General features: G+C 35.7%; 2 protein-coding genes and 1 long non-coding RNA gene across 3 annotated transcripts; 1 reads left to right on the top strand and 2 right to left on the bottom strand.

The window, feature by feature from the left end:
• The first annotated feature begins 82 nt into the window (after window positions 1-82).
• On the top strand, window positions 83-5,817 carry LOC110372008 (RAB6-interacting golgin). Its single transcript, XM_049850528.2, has 4 exons — window positions 83-315; window positions 1,907-2,411; window positions 3,722-3,862; window positions 4,609-5,817. The coding sequence occupies exons 1-4, from the start codon at window positions 243-245 to the stop codon at window positions 4,898-4,900; spliced, it is 1,011 nt and encodes a 336-aa protein (XP_049706485.2). The 5' UTR covers window positions 83-242; the 3' UTR covers window positions 4,901-5,817.
• On the bottom strand, window positions 5,808-21,795 carry LOC110372018 (ciliary microtubule inner protein 2B). Its single transcript, XM_021328522.3, has 5 exons — window positions 21,582-21,795; window positions 8,795-8,896; window positions 7,647-7,799; window positions 6,744-6,940; window positions 5,808-6,498 (listed from the first exon to the last, which is right to left on the bottom strand). The coding sequence occupies exons 1-5, from the start codon at window positions 21,650-21,652 to the stop codon at window positions 6,266-6,268; spliced, it is 756 nt and encodes a 251-aa protein (XP_021184197.2). The 5' UTR covers window positions 21,653-21,795; the 3' UTR covers window positions 5,808-6,265.
• LOC135117597 (uncharacterized) lies at window positions 9,426-11,354 on the bottom strand. The gene is made up of 2 exons (XR_010276986.1): window positions 10,623-11,354; window positions 9,426-9,712 (listed from the first exon to the last, which is right to left on the bottom strand). It is a non-coding gene; the product is annotated as an uncharacterized LOC135117597 (long non-coding RNA).
• Window positions 21,796-22,177: the final 382 nt, after the last annotated feature.

The raw sequence follows: 22,177 nt of genomic DNA, 5'->3' as shown, positions 1-22,177 counted from the left end.
ATAGTGATGTGGTGCTGCTTGGTAGTCGTGGTCTGCTTATGTGGCATCTCTAAAATCGATGCGACACAAAACGTCAATGTCAAATTCTATCCACGATCGGATCGGGATCGTTACCGTTTTGTCGTCACGGATTTCTCGGTTCTTTCTTTACCAAATATCTAATAGGAATAACTTTAATACATTGAGTAGTGTTGAGCTATTGATTCTTTAATGAAATTCCGTGATCGTGGTACTCGAGTACTATGTCTACGTTCTCTGGTTTTAGTGAAGAAGAGTTGAAACGAATCAAGTCCGGTGAAACTGGCTCAAACAGCGGTAAATACACATGTACCTCATATCCGTAACTAATTTAGCGTGTAGTTTATACTATAAATTTAGTGAATTGCTCGATTAATCAAGGCTTCATGATAGATTGAACTTCACACTCGTAATAATTTACTCGAAATTGGTTTGTTCTCATCTTTATTTTGAAGGTGCACCGGTAAAACAATACCTTTTTGTCAAGGTCTAGTTGGATAGATAAATAAATATTACGTTCTATCTTCAATTATTAAGAAAAAAAAAAATTTACACATCATATCAGCTCATGAATATAGGTTGTATTTGTATACAATACATCCAGAAAAATACATATTTTTATTCATGTTAAAAATCTTAGTTTATTATTATCTTATTATAATCTTAATGTACTATGAATAAAATTGTGAATGTCTACTTAATTATTCAGATGTTCAGATGATCTCATATTATGATGTTATTAGTAGCTATACATTTTCTGAAACAAAGGACAACGAAGGGCTGCATCAAGAAGTTGCAGGTTTTAGTCAAATTTTCAAGTTGTTTTTAGGATTAGACTAAAAACAACTTGAGAACTTGACTGGAACCAAAAACTACATTTTGGATTAATTATTTTTAACCAGTATTCTGTGAATTGATTCAATTCTATTGTTTATCATAGAGGTTAGTATATGATATCAAGGTTGTACACTGATTAAATCTGTGTTTGCATTAATTATTGTGTAAAATCATTGTTACACTAAAAAGCAATTAAACATGTTTTTGTAAGCATAATATTTTTCATGGATTTTTTGTTATATGTGGGACTTGTTTTGTGTTTTAAACTATTTTATCCACAAATAGTAAGGTAGTATAACAATATCAAAACACACCAATTGAACACATCTCTTTATTCTACTGTAAGGGAAGAGTAGTTTATTTTACCCTCCTGGAATATTTCACCTACATTTCAGTATGTTTCTCAGAAAACTGGAAAAAGTCCCAAGCAGATATACAAATGTCGGTGGTACATATGCAGAACTACTCTATAATTATCTTTTTATCTCTATGCAAAACTTGATCACATAAAAAAAAATATGTAGACACACATAGGGAAGAGAAGATTAAAATCTAAATGTAAATGACATGTTTTTGATTTTGCTTCTTATTTGGTGCATATGGTTGAAGAAGAGATTTCACTGCGAGGGCTGGTGGATGTTTCGTAAGGATAGTTGGTTTGGTCATACCCGCACGAAATATCTCATCAGTGCTTCAGTGCATTTATGAACAATCAAGAATACTGAAGAATATAATTATAATGAATATTGTGATATTAATATTTGTTTACACCCATTTTTGCACTTTTTAAAATGTAAATGAGTAGCAAATATTGTATTTGCTGTTTATAGAATGTATTTTACATGATATTTTTTCTATATTTCATGTCTCTCTGAGGTGACATCATGTAAGTAATAATAGGTAGTCAAATCTGTACAGCGAATCAAAAATTATTTAAAAAATTTCTCATGTACTTTTAATTACATATACATACTCTTAGTTTCATGAATATATTTTAAGTATTCTGCATAACTGTGTCTGTAATATTTTAGATTTTTAATGTTTTTTCCAGCTCCTCAAATAAACACCACAAATGTGAAGAAGCTAGACAAACTAGGTTTCAGACCAAAGAGAGTCACAAGCCAATACAAACTGCCGATCCTACAGAAACACAATTCTGACGACGCTATAGATGACATTGAGTTCGACAAATGTAAACTCAGTCTTAGATCTCCAACAACACCTGTACGAGACATTACAGAAACTAGCAATGACAATAACAAAGAGAATCTTGATAAAAACGACAACATCAAAACAGAATTTAGTAAAGAAAATAATACAGAACCAGTAAACACAAGTAGTAATAAAATGGTTGATGAAAATAAAGATACAGTTAATATAGATAGGAAAAACAGCACAGATGTTACACCGGATATTGTAAGGGGAGTTGATAATTATTCAGCGGATGAACTTGAGAACCATAAGGTTAAGCTAGAAGAATTGCAACTGAGACAGAAACTGATGGAAGAACAGAATAAGAAAAGAAAGGAAATGCTTGCTAAAGCACTGGCTGATAGGTAAGAGTCTTCATATTTTTGGTGGAACCTAATAAAAATTTAAGAAAAAAAAGGTTTCATATTTTGATAAGGGTCCAGATACGATACTAGAATCGAGAAAATAAACCATGGGTGAGTGTAGGAGCCCTAGCTCTTAACGATAAATATTATACCTTACTTGAGACTTTAAGTTATTATGTAGCCGGTTACTAATTTTCCGTAACTGGCATTTCTAAATTAGTTATTAATATAGAGAAATATAAATTCATAGCATATTTGCGAATTTACAACAGTATGCCAGTTGCTTCTAATATTTGAGACAGCGTAACGCGTCTTGCATTGTTTTATATTCCCATGGTAATATTACGATGTATTTGACGAAAAAATGTGGTCATAAAACCTAACTAGGTAGGTAGTCGGTATGTATTACGGAATTCTATGAAAACTGGGTCAGGCTGCATTGCTGCTTTTGACAATGGTTTCGTCGTCACAGCCTAAAAACGACCACCGTACAAGGGCCTACTTGAGATAGTGAACGAGTAGCTTCCAGAAGAGAAAGATTTTTTTCAAATTGGTTCACTAACTTCGGATGCCGGAGTCTTTAGGGTACTAAAAAACATCAAAATGCTCTCTATAATATGAGTATATGTAGCAGTAAAAAACTGCAATAAATCAATTCTAAATCGCAAAATTTATTGAATAAACTAGCTATTTCAGCCATCTATATCTCTTGTTATCAGTTCCTCCTATCTGTTGAAGTGGCTTTGAGTTTTATCTCGCTCCAGTATGGTGTATTCCGTTCCAATGTCCTGTAGTGTTCTTTTGTGTTTCATAAATGAATTAATCATCAAAAATGGTTAATATGAATAAGTTCTACAATCTCGTTGCTAAGACGATATGGTTAGTGTTTTGTATTTGATTTTCAAGTGATATGTTATTGATAAAACTCTTGGTTTTTCGTGTCGCTTAATGGGGGAAATTACCGCATTCTTTTCCACCTTGTCATGTAGTTTTTGTACTAAAAAAAGCAGCTGTATTTGACAAATTAAATATTTACGTCTTTTTTTAAGAAGTCAAAAGTGTTGCAGGATGCTCAACTATGTATTGTGTGTAGATTGATTGACCTCTGTAGTCAAAGATACTAGACAGACTTTTTCCTCAAGAAAGGAGAGACTTTCTTGGTGACACGGATACTTTAGAGTCATTACTTCTCCAGACCTTCTCCAATAAACGCCAACCATCCAGACCATCATCTTCATTTTCAAATCGACGATACATCGTACAGTCGACGAAGAAATTGTATTAAAGTAGTTTTGTATTCTACATTTCAGGACCAAACAAACAACTGAGGAGGTGATGAGATTAGAGAAAATCAAGAAGGAACTACAAGTATTGGACAGCCAGTTCTCACAAGATGTGGCGGTGTTGAGGCAGAAGATTGACCAAGCGTGCTTGAGCTATGCTGATGCTGAGTAAGTAGACATACTATATTTATTGTCAACTATACCGCGACGCTTTGTGTCTTTCGTATCAGATGATCAGGTTCCCACAAGAGGTTCCTAAAGGTAGAATTCCGTGGATAGCGGCTACGACAGCCGCGCGCGGCTTACGACAGTCGTCGGCCGCGCGCGACAATAGTCAACCTATGAAAATGTATGGCACCGTTGCCGAGGTCCGCGACAGTCGCGCGCGGCCGACGAATTTCGTAAGCCGCGCGCGGCCGTATGCATCTCAACATGGTCTAGCGCTTAGTAACATCTATATAATTTTAGTAAAAAAAGAATTGAATTGTTTTTTATTTAGTCGGCAAAACTTCCTTTTGTTTTCATTACAATACAAATGCTTTTGAATCAGTATTGGGTAGTATCCTTCATCATTTCTACTTTTTAAAAATAGGGTCGATTGGTAATCTATTTTCATAATACAGCCACAGCAATACGTCATCCTCTTCTTCTTCAAGGATATCAATTAGCACTTTGACTAGAGGGAACGGACGAACAAAATCTACTAATTTCAACACAATGCCGCGCGCGACTGTCGCGAGCCTCGGCAGCGGCGCCATACATTTTCATAGGTTGACTATTGTCGCGCGCGGCCGACGACTGTCGTAAGCCGCGCGCGGCTGCGTAAGCCGCGACCCACGGAATTCTACCTTAAGTCTATGACATGTAAGCAAATACTTCTGCACGTCACTAATTAATTATATTTCCATTTTCAGAAAACACTACCTAAAAGTCGAAAAAGAATTCCTGCAAGCGAAAATTCATTTACAAAAAGAAAAAGAAAAGAAGGAGTTACTAACAGAACACTTATGTGCGTTAATCACACACAACGAAACTAGGAAAGCTCAGAAGTTAGAAACTTTAATGTTAGAACTAGCGACAGATAAAAAAGTCGATCAAATAGAAGTCAGTGATGTGAAAGTTGAAGAGAAAGATGAAAGTCCAGTGATAGTTGATGGTGTTGATGAAAGAACTGGTAAGATGGTTGAATTTACACCTGAAAGTTAATATTTTTATCATATTTTTTGAACATCGAATGTTTACGAAAGAATTTGTTTCGTTTATGGGAGTGAAAGCTACAGAGGCCTTGTCAAAAAAGTTTTAATATTGCCTATTGGCAATACTGGCTGGTATGTTCTAAATTCAAGTTTTTTTGTTTACATTGATGGTTGAATATGTATCTAGTGTATTATTGGTGCATTTAAGTAATAGATATCCTCATAGACTGTACTGCTGTCTTTAAAATACTATTTTAATTTTCTTGTCATAATAACTTTTAATTATAGTCTAACTTATTTTAATGTGTCAATAGGCGTAAATAAGGAACCTGAGAAACCTATTTTTCATCTGATTCTTATTGTAGCTATAATGGCAACGAATTTTTATATTTAGGCAACTAAGTGTATTTTTGTAGTGTTGTATGTGCCTTATGTTAATGTACCTTATACATGCTTGAGTTGTATAATGTTTTAGAGAATTTACCCATAATGAAACAAAATAGAATGATGCTCAATTTGCATATAATATTTGAGAGCGGTAAATCATATGCAATGCATACGCCTCATTTCAAATAATATAGATCCTTAAACCATTTAATCTGTCAATGATGACAAAAAATATATTCTGCAAATAAAAAAACTATGTTCAAGATACAACTCAAGCATAACCTAGTTATAAAGTATTATTAAGTTATTTAATAGTCGTGTAGAACATGACAAAGCATTAGTAATATAGAAAACTCTTATTATGTAAGGTTGAAGATTTTCGGCCAGTTGTACTAAAACCAAAAAATAAAAGTAACTATTTTTATCTGACATTATTATAGAAAATATATTTTCATATAAAACTTCAGAGATTATGGACATTATATGTTTATCTTTATTTAAATTATATTGATATTAATAAAACAAATTAGTTCTCAATTACTATGTAGTTTATTTTAAAAATATACATAAGACTTAACAAAACTATTTTTAGTGTTTGTACTTTATGCATTATCAAATTCGGAGTATGCTCAAATACTCTTTGAATGCATTTCTCTATTTGTGCTCCAAATGGAATGCAGTTGAAAAAGGATTATTCCGTCGACCATGACTTAAAAATGTTGATTCTAAAACATATCACATTTTCTCGGGAATTCTCACTCAACACAGGACAGCTAAACCAACATTTACATCTAGTAAAATATATTCTTCTCAAATCACGCATTCATTATAATTAGGCCTATGGACAATGACTAAGGTATGAACGATTGACGTAGAAATCTAATGTGACTCCATTCTTTATGTTATAGTTCTTCAAAAATACTGATCGTTCCGTTTTATAGAAGAATGTTCACCGTCTCTTGGTGAAAAACATCCTTCTGCCTGTATGCTATCCCCAATTCCAGTACGAATACTTTTTCCCATTTTCTTTCAATATGGCTTTTATATTAGAGTCGGCGTTTTGTAGCTCTTTACGATTTTCTCTCTCCATTTTGATGAGTTCAAGGCCGCGTTTTGCTGCGCAATGGTACCGTTGACTGAGGGAAGCTTCAGATCCTTTGATTCGTGGTATGTGCCCTGTGTAGCCTGCTATCGGTGGAAATTCTGGTGATATTGTGTTTTCTGCAAAATACAAAATTCCAATTAAACAGTGGTCCTAGAACGGAGCCCTGTGGAACTACTACTATGTTTAAAGGTGTGTTTCGATTTTGTATGTATTGCTATCTTATATAGAAACATTATTATTATTTGATTTCTTCCGTTGCTAAGCAACTTAACCACGTAACAACGTGGTTATACGTATTCCGTATAAGTTTTATTTTGTTCTTTGCTTAACATTATCGAATGCTGTTGTAGAATCCACTTACCTTTATACTTGTTGATTTCTCTAAATCTGTTCAAGTCTCGTCGGATTTCGTCTCTGGAGTGTACTGTTTCCATCTTGGGTGCGCTTCTTGATCGAATGTAACTTCTATTCAGGTCAGCTTTACGTCTCAATTCGCGTTGTCTATCTGTGAAATTCGCCATGCAGTCGTCTGCGGTTCGTCCATACGATTTTCCGTAACTGGAAACAATAATGAACAATATTAATTTAGATATAATCACAGTTCAATTGCTTTTCTATATCGATACCGATGTATCGTTTGAGAACATTTTTTGCGAGTTAATAAATCACATGGTAATAATGTTTACATATTTCCCCTTTTTCTGTGTACTAGTATGACGCAAATACAGCTAAGTAAAGAACAAACAATTATTATGTTAACGTTTTCCAATCACGCTCGCTTTCTTTGAACTTGATTCCGAATTCGACCCTTTTATGTCACTCGTAAATCTTCGATGGAAAATAAATCCTTGGCATTTCATGATAGGAATTGATTTTGTGTGTGTTTTCTACGATTCGGATGTCACAGCTGTTTTATTGAAATCATTGGGTTGGAAAATCAATATTGACACTCTTCGTATATCTACAGTAGAATTTAGCTTAGAATAAATAGCATATCTGAGGTGTTTGGCAATATTGGTAAATACTTAACTGTGTGAACATGAGCTTTGGGAGTTTATAAATTATCATAATTTATCATTCGGTAAAAAAGTGGTCTACCACCCCTACCTGTAGAATTTATTATAACCTAACAAACCATCAAAATTCACTCTCTTCATACTCATGTGATCTTTCAAGCAATCCATTCATCTTTTCTTCGGTCTTCTCCCTCTCCATTCCTCTAATATCTAAATACCTGAATATTTAATATATAGAAACAATTTACCTAAAATTCATTCCTGGAACGTATCCCGTGTATCCAGTCATGTGTGCTGTGGGTTTGTTTCTGATGCCGTCGTACACATCCCGCTGAGGAGTCTCGAAGCGAGGAAGATTGTCAAGCTCGTAGTTATCACGGGGCCGGTATTCTAGTGGTTTGCTGAAAGTCAATAGTGCATTGGTAAGTTTAACTATAAATACCTATGTTCAGTGTGTGTAAGAAACTTCCTTGCATTTGTTAGTCGTCCTGTGAGAACTAGGCACTAGGTTCTAAAAGTTTTCTATGTAAAGAAATGTCTTCTTTTTAGGTGATAGCTAGCTTACCTAAAAGAAGCTTACCTTAAAACTGACTACTTACCGTAACAAGTACTCAAGAGCTCAAAAGTTTTGGAAAATTAATTAGAGACTTCAACGTTAATAAGTCTCCAATTAAGAGGCGCTAATTGAATATTAAGTTCTTAATTATTATCTCTCTCGAGTGTTGTACTAGTGATGCGATCGATATTACATAGACTAGATGCTAGAAAGATGATACTAGGTGATTCAGTGTTTTACGTAATTCTTGCATTCAATTTGTTAACAAGCATATCTACTAAGGTACTATTCTAGTCTCCTCTATTGCCTAAATCTATTTGGAAACTAAGTATATTGCAATTGGAAAACCGCAAATATATTATTCACTCGATTTTTATCCTTCTTTGAATCTAGTAATTCCATTACGAAACTATTCAATTTATATCCAAATACTTAGATATAGTTTATAGCTTTGTTGTATGAGAGTATAGTATGTTTCGAAAGCATCCTTTAAAGGTTGGGTTATTTTGATCCCTTATTCTGAGGAAATGCGTGGGAACGCCAAGTCCTTTAACAGATTTAATCTCTTTTGCGGATTTTTTCTATCTGCTTACGTATGGCTCTTATTTGAGTAGGTAATGGAGATGAAATTCTCAGAGTATTTTGAAATGTTCCATCTAAAGATTTCAAAGAATATGGTACAGGTTGTTCCTAGTTTTTTTTTCATAGTGACGTCGTAGGTCAGAGGATAAGTTCGTCTCTTTCACAATCAGCTTTACTGATTGAAGTCACAGAAGTCTTACACAATTCTGAAATGCTAACTATTTGAGATATTAAATAGTCTTCATTTACTATACTTACTTAAACAGTCCCTTAGACCGTATTTCTTTCAGTATCTGTCTTGTGTTGTCTCCGTAGCATTTTCCGAAGCGGAACTTTAACATAGGACAGTGGCCCGTGTACCTGAAATAAAAGAGCATCGTGTTAAAAATATTCTGAAGTGTTAAAGATTTCTTAGATCTGTGATGTTTCTATCTTTTTCTATAGTCTTGCATCAATCGTTCAATTTTCCGTTTTCTTTTAGTGAAAATCAATAACGAATCCAAATTTCTGTCTTAGGGAGGTACTACAAAATATCGCGACTGAAATATTTGGACAATAATGACAATAAGGCAGGCTCTCGGATCGTACTAAGTATATAATGGTCCTTGGCTTTGGAGCTCTGTATTGTAAGTGGGAACTATGATCATAATATTTTTGCTTGTTTTCCTATTCCTATTTTTGTTTTCCTTTTATTTGCTTTTGTAATTTTATCGACATTGTAATTAAACTTAACGCCAACTCTTAAAGACATAGGTACATAGTAGGTAGTGAATAGATAGACTGATAGTTTAATAAGCTAGGTCTCAATGAACTGTAGGGATTCCTAGGTTCTCTAATAATGGGTGTAGAAACTCAAAATCCAGAGACAGGATAGTAAAACACCAAGAGGTAAAATAACAATCAATCACAAAAATTTATTTCTCATAACAAATCTCAACATATATTAATTTTCAATTCCAATAAAGTGGATTCCATTTCGCAATCATGGACAATCTTCGTACATGAAGCAATACCCCGAAGGCAAATGTAAAACTAGGGGAAAGTCGCAATCGCATCGCGACCAGTCGCAGATGATTCCCATAGAGACTGCGACTGGTTCGTCGCACGTCCTCTGCGACGGTGTCGGACGACATTCGCTGTTCAAACGGTGCATATTTTCTGGGCATTCGGTGACACCTGTGGAATTAAAGTTATTAAAATAAAATATGTGAAGGACTTCGTAATGTGGCAATTATTTTAATCCGATAAAAAAAATGATCCCTTTTTGTACAATCGACAGCATATCAACCTACCTCAATCTCTCAAATTTCTGCAATAGACTTTCAACCTGATCACTATGGGGAAAAGTTCATGTTCGATTGGTAAAATTTGATAGATTGACCTGCTGACGTCTGTGGCACTCCTTGAATACAAATCCCTAATTTTCTCGTAATTACCAATTTAGCAAACACACCTTAATTAGATTGAATTAACTAAAAAACTCCAAGTACAATTAATGCAAAACTGTAGGGCGGGAGACATTTTACCTAATTGGTTTAAAATTAGAGATGACAATGAGATTTTAAGGGTTTCGCAAAACTGTTGACCTAAAAGGATAAGTGCCTAGGTTATTTTTAGCCAAGCCCGTCAGGCTTAAATCACTTTAGAGGGCTTAGCGTTAACGTGTCGTCGGCTCAGAATAAATTATATCACTTTAAAAAACGTATAAGTAAATTTATTTGAAATTGCAATATTCGTGCGAGATTTTCATAACGAGCGCGTGGCCTGATTAGACATTAGTGGCCGTAAAGAATCCGTCTTCAATTATTATTGTTAACGGTCGATAGAATTCCAATTTGGTCCAATTCTTAGAAAAACTAACGAGCAACACCGATTTAGATAGCTACATTTATAAATAGATGAAGGTGGGTGAGATCCAACTACGCTTTATTGATTTTTATCTAGGAACCCATAAAGATCAGGTACCTATAGTAAATTAAGTAGGAATGAACACTAAAGCATAAACTTGTTCTTAAAAACATTACGAATGAAATCTAGACACCTTACAAAAAGATAGAAGATAAATAAATCAAGGTACTCAACTCACAGGTCCCGTTGTACATAAGACAGTTAGGTTTCCCGACCTTCGCGTAGTAAAGTGTCTCAATGGCGTGAACAAAACAAAGGATGACCAGAACTTGCTGCATGACGACCTCTCCGCAGTCACTCTTCAGGGAAAATGAATGGAATAATTGTTTCTGTCTCCCATCTTCAGCGACAGAATGGCTTGTTTGATCGATACTGCACAATGCAGCCAATATTTTCGTAAACTTACGTAAACAGATGCTTTTGTTTGGAGCATCGTTGGTTTACACAATATTCTGTGTTTGTCTATCCTATCGGATGGTTTTCCTTGTTTTAACCAACTTTTGAAAGAATGAGATTCTCTGTTCGATTCAAAAATTTCTACTGCAGGATATTCTGTGCCTCAAAATGTTGGTTATACTGATTTGTATTTTGATTATGGCGTTTTAGATTATTAGAACTACGCTTTAAAAATATTTTCTCAACTTTAAAGTCAACATTAATTACTCATAGGTATGTTTAACTATAACTGTGTAACATAAACGGAATGAAACTCTAATATTTTGTCCGAATTAATTTATTTTTCTTAAGTTAGTCAGACAATATAAAATCGAATGTATACGTAGCTCTTGCAATATACTTATGTACATATCCTTTAAAATGTACATAGATATTTTTCTCTTTTTAAATCAATGTATATAATTTCTGGCATCTATTGAAAACTTTTGCAACATCACTATTATAATCAGTCTTCCAGTTTAGCGACTTCTTATAGTCTTCTCATAGGGGTCCACAAGATCATGAGTATGGACCCTCCTCGGGATATGAAAAGGTTTGTTCTTTCGCAGCGTTCTGTCTCTAGACCTTCGAGGCAGTTGTTTGGGGCAGTCTAATAGATCAATACAATGACCAGATTCTTCATCTAACACCAAGTCCCCATTGCAGTCACAGCGGGACCATCCGCAAGTATATCCTGAAATATTGTACGAGAAATTATAGACTGGTCGCAGGAGGCTGAAGTTGCTGAGTTGAAAAAAATCCAAATTTACCAAAAGGCCCCTTTGGTAAATTTGGAAATTTTTCAATGGGAAGTCAGCAATAGCAGTGGACGTCTTATAGCTGTTATGATGAGGACTATAGGTACTTTATTTGTTTCAATAGTCCGTATGGTAGAATCATTCCATATTTTTATGAAATCCACAAGAGTACAAATGTAGATATTTTTAGGGATGAGTTTGCGTCAAAAAATTCTCACCCTGCTATGGCTAAGCTAGGGATTATTAAGATTTCATCGATATTCGATCAATATCCACCCAATATTCCTATGCATTCTTATTCCTATCCATTCATTTGACTCATTTTAGCAATGCTGCAGGTCAATGTTTAGCTCGACTTGATGCAGGGTCGTGAATAGATGAAAGTATATAGGTATACCTATAATGTATGTGAATCGATTGGTACAAGTACGCTGGGACCTCGTCTCGCCATCACACCGCGTGTGGTACGCGTGCATATCCCGTGGACAGTGGTCAACACCTGAAATTGGTGCACATACAAATCGAAAATCAAGTATTACATCGTCAACAACAATATACTAAGTCCAATGAATGGAAAACGAGCCTTCCCTGTGTTCCCGCGTAGCAGAAGTTTTTTTCTCTCTTAGCCTTTACTGTCCCACTGCTGGGCAAAGCAGTTATTTTACCAAATATGAGTGAAAAACAACGTCGGACCTAAAATACTACCCTGTCAAACACCATGTTTGTACTGGATATAAATCAAATTACTTAGCCAGTTACAGATAAAATATGTGCAATCAAAAATATTATTAAAACAAATACAAGACTTACATTCCTTGTCATAGAACAGACATCGCCTTCGACTGAACGCATCGACATAACACAAAGTCGAAAGTAGAACAACGACAGAGAATTCCATTGTAACATAATAGCGATGAGTTATAAAATCCACAAGACGGTCCCACGGCACACCTGCACTTTTAACATTAGTACCGTTTACGTTATTAACTGTGTGTTTTGGAAATATCGCCTAGGTTTTGTTTTGGTCGTTCATACGATTGTGACGTTACGAGACTATGTAACTTTGTGTGATCTCACGCAGGTTTACTACTGCTGTTTGTGATTTGTTTCCGCATTCTGTTCATTTGGTAGTTTTGTCTTTTTAGTTTACAGTGCTGATTTGATTGTGGTGCGTGTATTGTATGGTCTTCTAATATTGGAGTACCCATATGTATTTATTTCGGTTCTTAAGGATCATCAACTATGTTAAGCTACTCTATTGCTAAATCAATAAGTAATGTTTAAAGCTGCTGTCAACTACCATTTTTGTAGGTAGGTAATCATTGCTCATTGTATTTCCTATCATAACACTTCTTTCTTCTAACGGAACTTAATCAACTACTTTGCCAATAAAAACAGTACCAATCAAACTGATTGCACCTATAAACCAGTGCAGAAACTTTAAGTGTTTATTAGAACTTCCCCAATAAGTGGTATCAAAGGAAAACAGCTGTTAGCGAATCCCAACAAATGAGCTTTGATCACGACACGACGACCCGTTTAACGCTACAAAATATAGGTGAGTAGGTGGTGTATATACGTATAGTGGATATAGCTGAAGATATCAGATGTGCCTGGTACGAAACACCGCGGAATACGGCCTTCCTATGTCGAATAGATAGCCGTAACTGGTACATTAAAGGTTATCTTCGCTGATATCGTGATAATTTTGCGATTGCTTTTAATTGCTCGTTGATTGCATCGTGAAGAAGGATGGCCAATGATTTTCAGTTGTAGGTAGACAGCTAGGTTCATTGTTCAAAGTTTTGTGGCACGATGCCATATAAATTGATTACGTCGATGGCGACCGATGGAAGCTTTTGTTTTGTGGGTAACTTATCAAGATGTTTGGAGGACTTTCTGCTTCATTGTTTTCTCTCTTATAAAGAAAAGTTATTGTAAGTCTAGCTCGGAGCTTTTTGGAGAAAAGAGATTTTACACAACAGACGGGATATTAAGTACCTATCATAGCGCGCTTCTTAATTTCAAGAATAGTTTTTGTTGATACACAATATCTTCGTCGCATTAAATCTGTTTTCATAAAATGCAGGGTTCAAAGTTCAAATGTCTTGCAGTACTAATTTATTCTACTGCACGTTCCGATACCTCCGACTATGAAAGACTTAAGTACTTTTCTACTGGTGCGTTCACCGCAGGAATTCAAAAAGTAGGTACATATTTCAGTTTACGAGTTTTCTTCTTGCGTGACTTGAAATGTTAGTTTAAATAATTTATTGGCTAAGTAATAATCATCATAATTCACATACGTTACGATAATACGAGTTTGTACAAGGTCAGTTATAATTGTCGTTAATCGATATTTCTATTCGATTTTTATTCAAGGTTTCTATTCGATTTGTTCTAATTAAATTATCGGAATTGTATCATTTCTTTTTCTGGTTTTGGGGTGTTAGTGGTACAAATGGGTTTGAAATGCGTGAATGGTGCTGTCAGTTGTTCCGTGTGGGGTTGGTCAGGTCAGACCTAGGTCAGCAAGTGACCCTGACCCGATTCCACACGACGTTAGATATGAAAGCTATGGGGTTTGTGGTCTGACCGTATTATTATAACGTGTTCGCATTTTACCTTGATTTGCTACTTCAAAGATTAAAGAAGGCAGGGCTTGGAGTCGATGCAGCAAGTTTGATCGATGACGAGAAGTTGATACCCACACTACTGTTATAGATAGGTATAGTTAAGGATAATTGAAAGTAGTCAGCACACTACGCAGTGTATGTATAGGTGCAAGGTGTGTTTTGAATTGATTTCGTTCTTAAAGTGCTCTTAGTATTTGAAGCAGGTACCTAAACCGCGAACGATCATATCGCATGGGTAGGTGCCTATTTATTTCCAGAAAAGTTTTCAGCATCAGTTGATTCAATTAACATAGGGCAGCTACGATATAGAACTTCATTCAAAATTTTCCACCGGATTTGGAGCCCGAAATGGAATGAAATCCGCGAAAATGTATTTATTTTACGTAATTTTAAAATCAATCATTGGATTGGCATTGGTTAAGTCTAGACACGTTGTTAGTGCACAGCGGGGAATATAGTTACGAGAGATCTGGAAATCTATCGTTTGAACATTCCAGAACTCTGGAGTATACCTATATCTTCTATTCCCAAAAACTAAAGGTATAGGTATATAAATGCTATATTAGATATTTCAACAAATTAAGAAGAGTCAAAGCCAGAAAGTCTGAAAATCAGTCCTATTAAGAAGTATCGGGTTATCCAGATAATGGGTTGTGGATTTCAGAAAGGCAGTCGCTCCGTGTAACACTACGATAGTCAGCTGCATCTGATTAAGACTTTAAGCCAACCTCAAGGTAGTTTGGGGAAAGGCTACTCAGATAATCTGAATTTTACATCTGGGTATAAATAATAAAAAGTCTATTACCTACTCACGTTGACCACATAAACGGCTTCAATCACTTCACTTCAAGTAGATATAGTGCATAGTAAATCGGTTCTTTAATTACAAGAACTATAATTACCAATGCACTAACCACCACTAATCCGACAAGACAAGCTCAATTCCACCTTATAACAATCTCCTGAAGGTCCATAATTCCTTGTATCAGTTCGTGGCACATTTAACGCGGAGTCGTGTTAGATCAATCCGTGCGAATCTGCCTCGGAACAATTGAACAAGTTTTCACTATCATCCGATACTATCGAAGAAGATTGTATTAGATTCTGGCTTTTGATGTCGTTGTGTCTTTGTTGTATCCACTTTCACCTTATAATGATAATCTAGAATCTTCCTTTCTATCATATCTGCTTCTTGAGGATGTTTGCCAGATTTTTATTGACAAATTTTTACTTCGACATCCTTGTAGGACTTCTATTTCTTGTATGTTGGTTAGATAGAATAGATTCTTCTATCTAACCAACATATATCTAGGCTTGGCTTTCCCCTAAGCAAAAGGCAAGGCCTGTCAAGCAATACATGTAACACGAACGCGCCCTCGACAAGGGTCTATTACGAAATCAGCCACCCTAGGGGATAATCACGTGGCTATCAGATCCAGACACGTGAAATTAAACATGTATCAATTATATGTATCAACTTACTTGGTCTGTGCCCGTGTGTAAACACGTGAATCTGTAATTCTGCAATTTGGTTTGAAGGAGACAGTGAAACTGCTGCATTGATGGAAATGTGGTAAAAAATCATACAGGTCCGTTAGGTAAAGTACCTATCCCTCAGGAAACATCTAGTAAGCACATATTGCACTCTTCTCAAAAATTTAATAATAGTTAGGTACCTACCTAAACATTATTTCTTTACTTAGTGCAGTTCAGTACTCTCAGTTCCTTACTCAGTTCCTAATTGAAAAATAATTCGTCTTCCGATGTAAAAATTCACACAACCAAATCATGTTTTTTTGAACTCTTGTGATTTCTTTTGGGACGAAAGTAACATTTAAGTTTCATTCCCAAAGGATCTCAAATCTAAGTCCTATTCGATTCTTAGAATCCTTCAAAATTAAAATTTGATCTTGCTAAATTCCTGTTAAACGTTGAAGTAAGTATTTTTAATGAAAAAAGTCCCTAATGGAGGTAGTGCGGTGAAGCCATATTTCCTGAAGGAATATATTCTCGACAAGTTTATCGCCAGCGTTAAATTGCTCAGATAAACATATAACCACATACGAGAATTAAGGGCGAAAGTCGATAGCACTAAAATATTTTCGCATCAGACATTTCCATTTTCCGCTTACTAAACATTGATTCCGGAAATGAGCCGAGCGAAGCTGACCAGGCATTTAATAACCGCCGATCCTAATATTCGATCTATCCGCTGATTTGGATACTGGAGATAGGATTTTGACATTAGCCCCATACAAGTAGACTCCAAAACAAAAGATGGATAGGTTTTTGGGAATGGCCGTGAAATGCCTTGTTTATTATCTGTAATAACTTTGGTAAATTAGGTCGTCAATCATAGCTGGAAACTCTAATATAAACTTGGATAGTTTTAGAATGTTTATCAAGTTCTTCAAGGACTTCTTGATACCTAAATAAGCAATTAATTCACGCCTATAATAAAGCAAAGTTAAATTGTTTTATGAAGTTGTGTAAGTTCTAGAACAAGTTTGGAATTAACCAGGCTAATGATTTGCATTTTAGAAAAGTTTTTAGTACATGGTTTCTAATTAGAATAATAGCCTCGCGAAATAACAATGGTATCTACTAGAGGTTTCTACGTATTTACACAGTAGTGTAGAGCCTTCCAAAAAATGGTTAAGTAGATTAGATTGTGGCAAACTAAATCCGCTTAGCAGTTTTGGAGATTAGCCAGCTACGCCACCGGAACATAGACCTATCTACCTACCTCCAGAATAGATATTGTGGAAAATTTTGTTAGTGGAATAGGGATGGAATTCTGAAGCTTGTTTCCTCTCTTTAACATTCTGCTCTCAGTAAAAGGAGGTCTTATTGATTGCCCTTTAATTTGGAGATGATAGACACAGCACAGCATGATGGCCTTAGTATGACGTCCGATTAACGATTTGGACGAAAATCAATTTGTGCTCTAGTGGGTGACATAATCATTGGGAAGGAAGGTAACAAATAGATCTTAATACATTCGAATAAAATTCGAATTCAGTATGAATGTAGATGGAAGGAGAGGAAGACCTAAGAAAAGATGGATGGATTGCCTGAAAGATGACATGAATAGGAAGGGAGTGAGTGTCAGTATGACGATTGAGAGGGGAAAATGGAAGAGGATAACATATTGCGCCGACCCCAAATAAAATTGGGAACAGGGCAGGAGGAAGAAGAAGTAAAAATGGATCTTCACTTTGAGTGATATATATGTATGTATGTATCATTGCTGCCGCATTTTAGTTTTTCATAGTCAACTCGTGAACGTAACAATTCAGATTACAATCAAAAGTTTTCGTGTTCTCTAGACGGGTGAACAAACACTGGTAATATATCAAGGAGAAGGTTGTGAATATGCATGTGTTAAACACTGCAGAGGTATTTAAATTTTAAGTTCGAGATAACATTTTACATCGCATATAATGTGCTGTAGGAAAACCTACAAGTCTTACAGCTGTTCAAGAAAATTAAATGATGAACATTACAATGCTCTGGTATTAGAAATTGAACATGTATGATAACTGCACACAGCAGGGCGAGCAGGGCACAGGCCGTTCTAGTAAGAGGAATTACGTTCATCAGTGAAAGGAACCTTAATCACTATGCCACCACGACTTAATAAGTAGATCCATTCCATTAGTCCTGGCAAATAAAACACGGCGGATCCGCAGATCACAGCCGAAGAATTCGAATTACCATGTTGAAGCGAGCTCGGCTCATCAGTATGTCGCTTTGGTAAACACCGTGACGGCAATATATACAAGTATGTTTCTACTTTCTCCGTCGAGAAAACATTTCCTGATTAAAGCAAGTGCTACGGTTTTCTCTGATAGACTGATCTGAGCATTTGCGAAATGTAACATGATACTATTTTTTGGGAGAAAGAATGAAGCTGTCATTGAACATCTTCGGCAGTCGTTACAGATAGTCAGAAGTCAGGATTTCTGACAACCAGTTTAAGGGGGTAATTGGGTTAAGGAGGTCGGATAGGCAGTCGCTCCTTGTGAAATCACTGGTACTCGGCTACACCCGGTTAGACTGGTAGCCGACTCCAACATAGGTGGGAAAAGGCTAGGCAGATGATGGGAAGAATGAAGGCAAGTTGTTGTTTTTGATTTTATCACACAGGCCAAAGAAACAAGTGCCGACTGTACTGGTAGTACCAGGTTATATCGCCATTACGAATTACCTTGTTGTACAATGTACCGTTGACCTCTAAAATTAGCTAAAGTAGGGCTTCCTAAAATTGACACCTGAATTTGCAATGAAGGTGCTTAACTCTGCCCGTTTGCTACACCAAGCATTTGGTAAGTTTCAAGTAGATAAAACTAGTGTACCTACCATTCAGTATCATAAATTATGTATATTTTACAAACTCCCACATTGTTCTTCACAGTTATTTGAATGCATTTATTCTTGTTATGAAGTCCTAGCGTGACTAGCAATAGATGTCTCTTTTATGCAAGAAATAATATCTATCAAGCTATTGTTAGCACGGAGAGTAGTTAAGAATTATTACCTTTTTATTAGCCAATCAAGTTTATGTACCTAGTCATTTACCTAAGTGGACGTAAATGAAACAGTAGATTGACAATATTCAGGTACTAGTTCAGGTATTCAGGTCGGCCATAAATCCTGTTTAAACTGGATCAAAACTAAGTTACATCAAGGCTTATTTGATAAATCCTCTAATAATAAACAGATGGCTGGGATGGCATGAAAATAAACAGATGGCTTTCTGATTACCTGACCACGTGATACCATTATAACCATTATTGCAGGAAGAACCTTGATATTCGAAATTGAAAGTCACCCTCTCTGAATAGCAACCTGTCATGATGCTACTTTCCGTAACAAAACGAGTCCTAACGATGAGCCTGACCTTTGAACTTCAATAAGCTAAAAAGGTACATTCTATGTTTATCTACCCGCATACTTGGGCATAAATACCTATAACTTGGTAGTTTCCGGCTGTTTCCATATGCAAAGGCCTTTTGGTTTAGTACTTACGTTCCGCTCAACAAAAACTAGAAACTAAAACTGGCTTTTTGGGACCGTATTTTGTTAATTTGACGTTCAAAACGTGTTGATTCATCCAAAAAGGGATTCCGTTTTTGTGGCCATAAATCAAGTCTGGAGAGCCAATTACCAAGAGAGATCATGATATTGGATTTAGATTTCTATGGGCACACACACCCGTCGTCAGCCTCTTCCTGCCTGAAAGGCTCTGGAGATGGAGACAAAACCGGGTGGTATGTAAGTATGTGCATCTTTCTTTCCTCCGAGCCTTTTTCCCTTTTTGGGGTCGGCTTCCAGTCTAACCGGATGTGGCTGAGTACCAGTGCTTTACAAGAAGCGACTGCCTATCTGACCTCCTCAACCCAGTTACCCGGGCAACCCAATACCCCTTGGTTAGACTGTAGGTACCTGCATCTCTCAATTTAAAGATAAACATGATGATTTAATATGTAAGTGCCCTGAAGCAGCATAAACAAATAACAATAGTTATTTGTTATACAAGAGCGCAAAGTTGCTTTTTAACCGCGGGCTCAATTTTGATGACCGAGCAAGCGAAGGATTCTAAAATTGAAACACGAGCGTAGCGAGTGTTTCAATAATTAGAATCCTGAGCGATAGCGAGGGAATCAAAACAGCACAAGGTGAAAAATCTTTGCACTCGAGTGCAACACGTAGGTAACTTTTCATCCCACCTCATCGAGGAAATTACTAAATGCAAAAAAACAAAATGGCGCGCACATATGAGTATCAAATTAAAAAGAAGTACCTATTTAAGTTCATTTATTTGAAAACTCAGTTTAAAAATGAAACGAGGTTAAAACTCTATGTAAAAACAATAGTAAAAATTACTCAATTAATTGAATAATTATTTTAAGCAGTATTTTATTTGTTTAATATGTATTTGTTTGAAAAGTCTTATCAAGATTGTCACAAATGGAGTATTGCACACGATGTTCTAAATTCAAATCACTTTGCCGCTCTAGAGGATAAAAACGGCTTTTGCGCTCAGATATCAAAGGGTAAAACTACTCTTTCCGAGATGGTGGGATGAAAATGATATTAATTATTTATTCAGTGGTGCCTAGATTTTCCAAGTAAACCAGCTTAGGAAGGCAGAATTGCTAAGTTATTCCAAGAAATCAATAGGAACTCAGTAGGTAAGTAGGTATTTATTTATATCACGACATCCAGTTATATTAAGCTTCTGAAAGTAGGCATTTAGGTAAAGGTAGGCAGTCTACCTAATAATATTTAAGCGACGCAACTTTTGATAGGCATTTCTTTAGAATTTCATGTATTTTTTATTAATAGTCAGACATTCTAGGCACGCGACAGACTTTACATAATATTCGAGGGAAAAATTACGGGTCGCTTTGTCGTTTATTTATGTAAAGGTCGTAAATTAATCGTTGTCGACGTTTGTCGCGGGTGAAGGCGTGGGCGACAGGATTTGTTCTGCCGTTGTTATTAGCCTACTTTATCTGACATTCTGACTGGATAGCATCTTATCTACTTTTTAGATTTCCATGATCCTGATTGAGGAGTTATGTCACACTTGATTGTCTGTCACCTCCTTTACAATTGTATAGAAGAATATCCCCCCAATTTTCTGTGAAGAGCAAAAAATAAAAGCGCTAAGATGCTTGTGATAATTGATGATAATTGAGGAGTTATGTCACAAAGGAACCAACAATAGATAGAGGTAGGTACTTACCCCATTTGATTCCATACTAAATTGTAATGTTGCAGTAATAAACTTGTCACGACATAATATTTGGTACACAATGTTATCCCTTGTCTAATTAAGGAATGTACCTCCTTAAATATTTAATGGTTTAGAAGTCATTGTGTTAGCTGCTTGGTTGGGTCCAATAACCGAGCAAGACCCTTCAGAACCCTTCAATTTTTTTTTTGTAAATTAGTTGCAAAAACAAAGTAAACAATACTTATTGTGACAGTAGATTAGGTAAACTTTTACATTTCACATGTTTAAAACCATAAAATATTTATTTAATAAAATAAAACAGCCACCGGGCTAGTCCTTTAACATTTAATTTCTAAAATACTTACCTACGTCACTGATAAGACCAACGATACAAAATAGTAAGTTACTGGGTAAAGGCTCAAACATTAAAAAAAAGCCTGACGCCAGTATTATTTTTTAGTTTTACTACGCACAACAATATTTTTACGACCCCTAGTTTAACATTGTATGCTTAGCTAACTTTCCCTCCAATATTTTCCTTATAATCGAAAACGTGCACTTACCCCGGAATAAAAGATCCATTCGTTTGTGTAATGTAGTTTTGTTTTTCGCGCGCACTCACGTCTACCCACATTTTATTTACTTTATGGTTCTAAGTTTGTTTAAAATAAGCCATGGCGAATCTATCGCAGCGTTTGTTCACGAAGCGATCTCTAGCGTGACTACTCGCGACTACTGTGTACCGCTTTGTTATGAATGAAAGTTTCTGCCATACCTACAGTGTTAAGGGCTTTGCTTATAAAACAGTATGCGCGCGCAAGGGGAAATCCAAGATGCTCGAAGTACGTGGGAACGGCTAACAGTAATGGCTTATAAATCTTATTCTTTGAATATAAGAGGGGATCTCGAAGTGCCTGTGGATAATATATGAGCAAGATGGATTGTTTCCATAGGAAAATAAGTGCGGCATTCTTGTTAGGCGTTATGTTTTGCGTTTCGTTTTTGAATCAAAGTTTGAACTTTTATCAACAAATATCGTTGATATCTAAATTAAAATCTGTATTTTGCCCATTTTTATTATTAAATAGGAGAGTCATATTTAAATCTTTATGCTACTCTTTCTGCTTCGATCTGTTTTTAAATATGGCAACACCTCCAT

This window comes from Helicoverpa armigera, chromosome 11 (assembly GCF_030705265.1).
Source record: "Helicoverpa armigera isolate CAAS_96S chromosome 11, ASM3070526v1, whole genome shotgun sequence".
In the NCBI taxonomy this organism is placed as follows: domain Eukaryota; kingdom Metazoa; phylum Arthropoda; class Insecta; order Lepidoptera; family Noctuidae; genus Helicoverpa; species Helicoverpa armigera.
The sequence above is the reverse complement of the archived record's forward strand: the minus strand, read 5'-3'. Positions and strand labels throughout refer to the sequence as shown.